The following is a 10,081-nucleotide window of genomic DNA, read 5'->3' on the forward strand; positions in this document are numbered from 1 at the left end:
GGCAAGGGAGGTAACTCTACACTGTAACCATTGAAGTGTGACTCAGCTGTTTCTTTACCTCAGTAGCTGAAGAGTTCGATCTTAAATTCATGCCATCTTACAATTGCGCTAAGATCGTCCTTGTGCAAGTGGCATGGGGCAATTGTATGGTGATTGTAAAGTTGATTGTAGGGGCCTAAGATTGATTGTAAATAAGATTGCTCTGTGCAAGCGGGCCTAGGTCTCCCCTTACACGTGGTTCAAATTAAACTTCCTCAATAAATAAGACCCATCAGGTCCCAAAACAGGTTATGCTGATGTTGAATCTGGCGAAAGTCAGTCAATATTCCCATTTGTTTGGATGTGAGTCTTGTCCAGACTGTAGGTCTTGTGGGGTAGCCTAATGGTTAAAGTGTTGGCTTGTCATGCCAAAGACTCAGGTCCATTTCCCCAAATGGGTACAATGTGTGAAGCTTATTTCTGTTTTCAGCTTGCGTGATATTGCTGTATGATTGCTAAATGCAGTGTTAAACCATATTAACTCTCTCACTTGTAGGTTTCGAAATTTTGCTGATTATTGACTTCAAAATGAGAGATTTACTGTTTGATTGTTTGTGTTGATGGAGGTGTTGGGACTGATTATGAAAGTAGAAATCTGAGGAAAACAGACTAAGACAAGTTTTCTTTGGACAACATTTTTGTCAGATCATACATTATGCAGATGAACTTTGTTGTTGATAGGTTAGTAATTGTTATTATCAAGGATATTTGTAAACAGGACTGGCACTATCTGCGTCATTTTCCACACCTTAGATGCCTTTGTCACTCAAACATATCTATGTGGTTTCCTCTAATATGTAAAATAAACTTTCTAAAAACTTGACAGTAATCTTTTTCCCCTAGAAATACAGGATTTTATTATTTCGCTGTGACATACATTCATTATGCAAGCATGACAGTTAAGTGTTTAGATGTGTTTCAAGGTGTACCTGTTGATGGTGTATTTGCTTGCAAACATATAACTGTTGGCTGAGGGTCAGCATACTGTGTCTCACCTGACCCAGTTTTGTTTTATAAATATTTTTTGTGACTGTCCAATGTCAGCAGACCTTTTTTCTGTTGATGGAATGCCACCTCAATTACTTACCAACTTTCAGACTTATTTTTTGCTTATTTTTAAGCTTGAAGTGTTGGGATCAAGCCCACCTGTGACCAAGTGTAAAAACCAAGGAGTCAACTTTGTATGCAGACTCTTTCAGTGTTGTCACAACCCATATAGTTGGTTGAGTCAGAAATGAACCGATGAATTGCAAATTTTATCATTCTATAAAATTGCCACATAAATATAAGTAGTACACAAGTTTATCATTTACTAATACCCAACAGCTTTTTGATATTTGAACATTTTCTGGACTCCAAAAAGTTGTTTAAGATACTATCATCACTGAAAATGCAAAAGTTGTTATTTGTCACAGCAGGGTGAAACCGCAGAAATGGAACAACCACTGTCTCATTGTGCACTGGATACACAAGCCTGATGAAAAATGAAGTTGAAAGCTGACGTGAAACAGTTGATGATTCAAGTTTATGACTTTTTTTTGTGCTGAAGCCAAAAGGGGCAAACCATTGTATGCCATTAACAAATTCTGTATGTGGGCATCAAAAGCTTTAGGAGTATGACCAAGAGTTCTGACAAATGTTCTGAAACACAAACATTGTGAGGGTGGTGCAAAGCAGGGAGGTGTCATGTCAAAATCACACAAATGAAAAGATTTGGACAACTTTCAAAAGAACCTAGTAAGGCAGTCTATCAAGAAGCTCTATTCTGAAAACAAATACATTTTGCAGAAAATCTTTAAAAAACATTTGAATCAAGAGCACAACATCAGAGTATCCAAGCACAGACTCTGGTGACTCTTACTGTCTTTTAGGTATCGTTATAAGAAAATTTGGGGCAGAATAGGTCAGCACTCTGTGAACACCCTGATATTATTTGCTTGAGAAAGAATTTTTTCAGAGTAATAAAGAAGAAGCGTGAGGAAGGTTCGAGCCAGTGTACTTGGACAAGACCTGGGTCAATGCCTCCCACACTGCCAGCAGCCAGTGGGTACCTGACGGGGGTTATAAAGGGTTACATAGAAAGCTGCCTCTAGGGAAAGGAGAGAGACTAATCATTCTCCGTGCGGGTTGCTCCAACAAAGGTTTTCTCACTAGGCTGTGACTTGGTATTCAGTGCAAAGTCCACAGATAACAGAGACTCTACCATTCAGAGATGAATGGTGCAGTTTTCTTTGATTAGGTTAAGAACAAGTTGGTACCAGCTGTACCAGTGAAGTCTTTTATTGTAATAGACAATGCCCCATACCACAGCGTGCACCACCCTGACAATCGAACAGTCGAAAAGGTAATATGATATCATGTCTCAAAAAATTTCAGATCTCACAGCCTTCAATGGCAACAAAGCCTCAGCTATGTGAGATCATGTAAACCCACAAAGGTGAACCTTTCTACAAAGTTGACAGTTACATAAAAAGTAAGGGTCACAATACTTCTACGTTATCACTGTGACCTTAACCCCATTGAAATGATATGGAGTGTTGTCAAAGGAGATGTTGCCATATATAACCTGAGACAGTGGTTGTTCCATTTCTTCGGTTTCACCCTGCTGTGACAAATAACAGCTTTTGCATTTTCAGTGATGATAGTATCTTAAACAACTTTTCTGGAGTCCAGAAAATGTTCAAATTTAAGAAAGCTGTTGGGTATTAGTAAATGGTAAACATGTACACTATTTATATTTATGTGGCAATTTTGTACAATGATAAATTTGCAATTGATCTGTTCGGTTCTGACTCAAACAGACTATGGTGGCCACAAGAATACATGCAAGCACCTAATTGCAGAACAGCAATGTGGAGTAAACTTGCACAATGCACTGTGACATGTGTCCCAGCCCACCCAGCTGTGAATGGGTACCTCGTCAGGATGACAAATCCGCAATAACTTGGTGTGCCTATTGGCAGCAAGAGTTGTATTCTCCGACATGGAGTTGACATTGACTTCGGGCCGAGTATAAATCTTGTTTAAAGAAAATCTGGAGTTCAGAGCTAAATGCTCGAAACAAGGTCAAAGCCACTAACACTTTTGCTGTGCCAGTCCTCTCCAGTTCCTTTGGAGTAGTGGATTGGTGCAAAGAAGACATCCTCAGTCTTGACCGCCTGACCAGAAGGATCATGTCTGATGACAGAGCACACCACACTCGCTCGTCTCTTAATCATTTGACCTGTGAAGGTCCCAGGGTAGAACAGGCCTTCAGCAGCCCATGCTAGCCATAAAAGGTGACTATGCTTGTCGTAAGAGGCAACGATCGGGATCGGGTGGTCAGGCTCACTGACTAGGTTGACACATGTCATCGGTTCCCAATTTCACAGATCGAATATCATGTTGTTGATCACTGGATTGTCTGGTCCAGACTCAATTATTTACAGACTGCCGCCATATAGCTGGAATATTGCTGAGTGCGGTTTAAAATTTAACTCACTCACTCACTCACTCACTCACTCACTCACTCTTAATCATTTACATATGCCAATAAATTCTGAAGGTCAGGGTTTGATTAATGTGGAGGCTCTTGATGATAGAATTTTATTGTGTACTTTTGAACATCTTGATTTATCGGATGATCCTCTGGTGATGCACATGAAGATTCATGGATAAAAACACGGAATTCCACAGCTATTTTAAGCGTACCAAGATTGTTGGACACAATCTGAAATCTGAAGTTGATTTTGTTGATGGCGATGTACTGCTGGACGGTACAGCGTTTGGAGTAAACCAGGTGAAGTCCTTCACCAAGTCTGCCCAGAGTCGGTCCTTTGTGGAGAAGCTGCCTGAGAAGCCATTGCATCGTGTGTACATGCAGTGTGTGGAACAGAACAGCAATCCAACCGACTCCTTCGCCTGGATGAAGATGGCTGGTCTCAAGTGTGAAACTGAGGGCTTCCTTTTTGCTCAGGACCACTCACTTCCCTCTCACAATCACCAATATCAATATGAAAAGTCGTTTTTGCAAAGAATTTACAGAGACTGTCCAACACCTTGTGAGTGGATGCCCTTCCTTGGCACAAACAGCATATCTTAAAAGACATGATGGCTGGCTCGCTGCTTTTACTATCGTTTCCGCCATGCTTGTGGCTTTGACCCCGAGGTCCATCCATGGTATGACCGTGAACATGTCTGGGGCGTCCTGGAAAATGATGCTTTTAGACTTCTCTGGAATAGGCCAATATACAGCCTGAGACAAATTCCAGCCAACAAACCTGATCTTGTCCTTTTTGATAAATCCAATGAAATTGTTTATATCATTGAATTTACTGTCCCTTTTGACAGCAATGTGATTGCCAAGGTTCAGGAAAAGCATTATAGATATGCGGACCACACCTTGGAAATGTCTTGCTTGCATCCCAAGTACAGTAGAATACTTTTATAACGAACACGGATATAACGAACTGACGGCTATAGCAAACTGTTTTAAAAGTCCCGAATAAACCACTATATGTTATCATATAAAAAAGTCGTGAATAACGAATTCTCTATAACAAACTTACCGGCTGTAGTGAACTGATTAGCAATCCCCGCGGGTCCCAGGTAACACTAATTAACGGTGTGAATAAGGAACTAAGCGAACTCAATCAGTGTCATTGCCACTTAGCGATGCTCACTCCAGTTAACACTAATCAATGGTGTGAATAGTCAATTGAGCAAATTCAATCAGTGTCAGCGGCGTTCACTGTGAAATCTGACAAATAAGTTAGATGTCAGGGTCCCCATTGTTCTTGGTGCCCTTGGTTTGGTACCTCCTGATCTCTTGGCACAGAACAGGAGAGTGCCCGGATTATCCACCGGGAGCACAGCCCTTCTGACAGTCTGGTTAATGCAGAAGGCTCTCGTGATTGGGAGCCTTCATATCTCCAGAAAGTTCTTGGTGGGTTCGACTAGGCAGTGTTTCCTGGGAGAAGTTCCATTCGCTGTCTGGGCTGGGTGTAGATGGGGTGAGGGCCCTGAGCTGATGATGAGCTTTACCAGGCTGACTGTGCCAGGATAACCCAAACCCTCTCTGCTGCATTTCAATACTAATCTGTAGAACATAATAATAAGAATAAACACTTGTTGTCAGGCCCTGGATGTGCTGCTCCAACAACTTTCCTCCTCACTGGATGAAGACCTTGCTGATGTTGATGAATATGAGAGAGGAGTTAATGATGGTATTGACTTGCCACACGCCCCAGCTATTGTAAGGTAAGCAGTTTAACGTGATCACACCACAGATGACATTTGTATAACATTATTGTTTTTTCTCCTCAGTAAGATCCTCTAATGGTTCATATGCCATCATTTTTGCAGTCATTTTAATTGTCCTGTTGTTTAATGACTCATGTAACCATTGAGTATTACAAAAATGCAGTGACCTAAAGCAATTTTAAGTCAAATGGATATCTAGGTTAAGGGGCCAAATCTCATATAGAGGAACAAGTGTATAGATCGACAACTTCTTTATTACAACTACTGCTGGAACAACTTGGTATATGGCATGCAGTGATATGAGTCAAGCAAGATATTCTGAGGTGCAGCCTTATTGGGTGATGGCAGTGGGATACGCTTAGTTGTCAAAGTGTTCGCTCAACTGTGCAAAGACCTGGGTTCAACTCCCCACATGGGTACAAAGTTTGGAGCTCATTGCTGAAATATTGCTGAAACAACGTGTAAAACTATACTCACTCACTTATTCAATGACATCATACTGTCAGTCAATAATAATGACCATCTTACACTTGAGGACAACTTGAGTTGGTATGCTAGAATTTCAATCTAACAGAGATTTCTTTGAATGGCATACTAGAAGTTGAAGGGATAAAGAATGAGGACATTATTTTATCGATGAGTTCACCACTAACTGATCTGCTACTTCTTTATTCTGCATAGGTGACTATGTGACAGAATTGCTTGACAATGACATAAGAATTTATGTCGAAATGTCCCCAATAGAGAATAAAGAATTTGTATATGTATTATTGGTTCACTGATCGATAAGATGATCGGTTTATTGATTATTTGACAATCAAACATTGATAATCGATTGAAAAAAAATTCCAGTCGGTAACATTGGAATGGTTGGTGTTTTCTTCTTATGCAGGTTGTGGCTTGCAACATGATAACAGTTCTAGTGTGGATACATATTGTATTTAGCTCCATGTTTAATTACATGTTTGAATATGCAAGCACTGATTGTAAATATCATATGATATTTGGTTCTTGGTGGTTCGTTCTAATAACAATGAATACTCTTGACAATATAAGATGTGATCGAAACAAGCGATTTGATGGCTGGTCAGACTGTCAACAAAATGCTTGATTTTGAACACATGTGTTTGCTTCGAGAAAAACTTTTTGTGTCTGCGAAAGGCTCAATTCTTGGTGATTCCATGAACAAGGTTGGAAATGGATAGATTTATTGCTATTTTTCACATCTTTAATGTATAGCCATTCTATTCGGATTTCTGCATTGAAGTCGACACATATATCTTGAGTTCAAAGTTTCTCAGTTTTCATACACACAAATAATTGACATATGTATTGTTTATTTGGAAAAATAGTGGTCTAAATATATATTTGTTGTCAAATACTCCATGAGTTTCAATATCATTTGTCAAAGTGTTTTTTTTAATCTACTGCTAGGAAGAATGGGTTATGATCTTGTGACATATGTATATATATGTGTGTGACATATCTTTATTAAAAGTGTTTTTGTAGTAGTCGTCTCATCAGCTGGATATGTGTTCATAAATCCATTCTTGTAGTTGATCAGTTATCAATAGTTGATTGACAGAAGACATCAATAATTGATTATGGTTTTAGAGTCCGATTTCCAACACTAATATCCATAAAATAAAAAACTCCTCATTCTTGTCAAAGAGATGTTTTGCTTGGAGCTCTATCTCTGTTGAAAGCTATGTTTTGGGTTTTTTTTCCAGGTGACATGACTTCCGTGACTGGGCAAGATGGTGAGAATCCAATCAACTCAGAAAATCAAAGGACAATTGTGTTGCATTTCCGTGCAGTGTTGTGACACACTGACATGATGGTACAAAATGTCAGGGAAATAAAATATATGTGTTGGACGGGGTAGACAGACAGGTACAAGACATGTTTGGATATTACAAGGACTGGTTGAAAATATTTCACAAATATATTACTTACTTGGTAAAAGTATTGATTCAAGTTTTACCTCACTTTGATTTTTTTGAAAAATATGGCCAAGGAATTGAATGATTGTGTGTCATTTTTACCTGAGTGTTTGGCACAATGCTCATTTTGTCAACCACATTTTGGCCATTTCTGGATGTGATTTTATATACCAGATACCATCATCTTATTGTTCCTTGAAACAACATTTACTCAACATTCCTTGCTTCCTTTCTCTCATCTTTTCCTGATCTTCCCTTGATCTTCTCTTCTCTTTCCCTTCAGAAAGAGTAACAGTAGGAACATGGAATCTAAACCAACACACATATAAATACATCTCTTTTGACCCCAGCTGAGATATTGTGGAGTCTTGTAGACCAATGAATCTAAACCAACACACACATAAATACATCTTTGGTGACCCCAGCTGAAATATTGTGTGGACTCTTGTAGACCAAGGGATCTGAACACCAACACACACATAAATACATCTCGGTTGACCCCAGCTGAAACATTGTGGACACTTGTAGACCAAGGAATCGAAACCAGTCCACACAAAAATACATCTCTGGTGACCCCAGCTGAAATATTGTGTGGACTCTTGTAGACCAAGGAATCTGAACACCAACACACACATAAATACATCTCTGTTGACCCCAGCTGAAATATTGTGGACGTCTGGAGACCAAGGAATATATACTATCACACTCATGAGTAAGGAAACTCTTCTGATGCAACGTTTCGGTATCATACTTTTTGTATTATACATCAATGTCAGTCAGACAGATTATATCCTTCACCCTTGTGAAAGACAGAACTAGGTGTTGTTATGCTGGAACTCTCTATTATCGCCGCAAAGGAAACATCGGAAAATCAAAAACATCACAACCCCAAGCATGTTTACATGTGGAAATTACGTAAAATAAATATATCGCTCTTGAAAAGGGCATTTATTTTATTGGAACTTGTCTAATCGTGGAAACATAAAAATATTCACTTTCTCACTAAGTTCTTGAGAATTTTGAAACTAGTATCTAGCATGGATGAAAACTTACTTCATCACCAGTAATCCTGCAACTTTTAGGTTATTTGCTTATTTCCGCCCAAACAATATAAAATAAAGTGACGTATTTTGCACACGGCAGCAAATTGTATGGTACGGTTGAAAGCGACAAAACAAAAATATTGTTACCCTGTGTCCAAATTATTAGAAGTTGCAGATGTTTTGGTTAAAACCATGATGATGTTACTAATGTGGATGGAATTCCTGAATACCTTTTACTAACAAAACTGTTAAGATTCGTTACTTAACGTTTCACAGTGTCATTTGCTTGTACCACCTGCCATAGTAAGAAAATGTCAATACCGCCTTTTCAGCTGGAGAGTCGCTTCAATGTCCGGGTCAGACGAAACACACGTGATATCCACGATCGTTTTGTTCTAGTTGCGACAATGTACCACATTTTGGCGACAAATGAGGATTAAACATCAGTCAACACAAAATAAATGTAAAATGCAAGATATCAGTAGACTTTCCTAATCCCGATGGCAAAATCAACTTCCGCGATAATAGAGGATCCCTTGACAGTATACTACATTTTCTCATTCATTTTCCCTTTGTGTTCTCTTTATTCAGTCTCTCATCACGTGGGTGCCTGTTTTATGACCATGTCAAAATAAAATCCAGTCTCGCCAGTTTGCCAAACCAATATTTATCTGTAAATACAGGTTTATTATATGCATGAACGGTTCTGATGTTTATTTGTACATATTGTATCAGTGATATTTCCAATGATAACTTTGTTGTGTGTATGTGCATGATGCCAGACGACTCTCCGCACTGCCTTGCTGTCTTGAGTGTTATGGGACAAACGAGTAGAAGTTGACAAATTATAGAATCTCCTTCATTTGCAGCTCTCAGTACTGGTACCAATGATTGAACCAGAAGATTTGTGTGGACAGTGTGTTTTTTTGTGTTAACTTTCAAAATGTAGGACCATATTCGTGAGATTTTTAGCCCATGTTCCTCTGCCCAGCTGTGTTAACCTCTCTGGTTCATATCGATTCTTGTTACATGATGCTCCAGTCTGAGGTGAACTCAAGTCGCTTGTGTTTAAATAGGAGTGACTAAACCCTTTCCGTCCATACCCTGAGAGAAGGCTGCTGATAACCATGCACTTGCATTTTGAAGAATGGTAAACGTTAACCAAGTGCTTCTGTGTAGTCTTGGACCTTGTGGTTCTAACGGTTATAAAGTGTTTAGTAAAATTTTGTTTTTCATTGCTTCTGCAGAAAGAACATTGCCTGACAAACAGCCATCCGAAATAAGACTTTCTTCCTGACAACTGTACCCATTGTCCAATCTAACGTACATGTCAAGAGGTTAAAATACTTTGTAGCCATGTATAGAAATGTGATGATATCTGCCAAAAGTTTCTCTGTTAGATGTTTAACACTAATAATGTAAACGTTCAAAGCTTTCACTAATAAAATAACATTGACTTAACTGTTTGCGTCTTAATCAAGAACAACTATGCATCACAGGCCATATCTGGATGTAGGACTTGACACAAAGTTTTGTTTCAGTTTACAAATCGGCACTTGTGAAGTGACAGGTATTACAAACATGTGGAATATCCCATCTTTACATGCGTTACAGGAAGCTGCAGTCGTGGAATTAATTCATCAAGTGATATGGAAAGTACATTTCAAGAATGCTTCATGGATATTGGTGTGAAAATGACTCATCTTTAATAAATCAGAGACATAACAGGCATTTATTTTCTAATATGCTGACGTTGCAGTCACGCTTGAACCACAAGGCTAAAACCATCAAATCCTCTTTCATTTCTGTCAGCCA

At 38.9% G+C, this 10,081-nt stretch overlaps 1 protein-coding gene across 3 annotated transcripts in view; it reads left to right on the forward strand.

Moving 5' to 3' along the window:
* LOC137292352 (uncharacterized) overlaps positions 1-9,727 on the forward strand; it is a 45,441-nt gene extending 35,714 nt beyond the window's left edge. For 2 of the 3 annotated variants that reach the window (XM_067823827.1, XM_067823826.1), the window contains 3 exons: positions 5,156-5,277; positions 7,011-7,040; positions 9,514-9,727. In XM_067823827.1, coding sequence (XP_067679928.1) covers positions 5,156-5,277; positions 7,011-7,014 — 126 coding nt within the window. In that variant the 3' untranslated portion in view covers positions 7,015-7,040; positions 9,514-9,727. Of the gene's footprint in view, positions 1-5,155; positions 5,278-7,010 lie in introns of all 3 variants that reach the window. The other variant, XM_067823825.1, reaches the window with a different exon arrangement.
* The last annotated feature ends 354 nt before the right edge of the window (positions 9,728-10,081 follow it).

This window comes from Haliotis asinina, chromosome 1, assembly GCF_037392515.1.
Source record: "Haliotis asinina isolate JCU_RB_2024 chromosome 1, JCU_Hal_asi_v2, whole genome shotgun sequence".
In the NCBI taxonomy this organism is placed as follows: Eukaryota; Metazoa; Mollusca; class Gastropoda; order Lepetellida; family Haliotidae; genus Haliotis; species Haliotis asinina.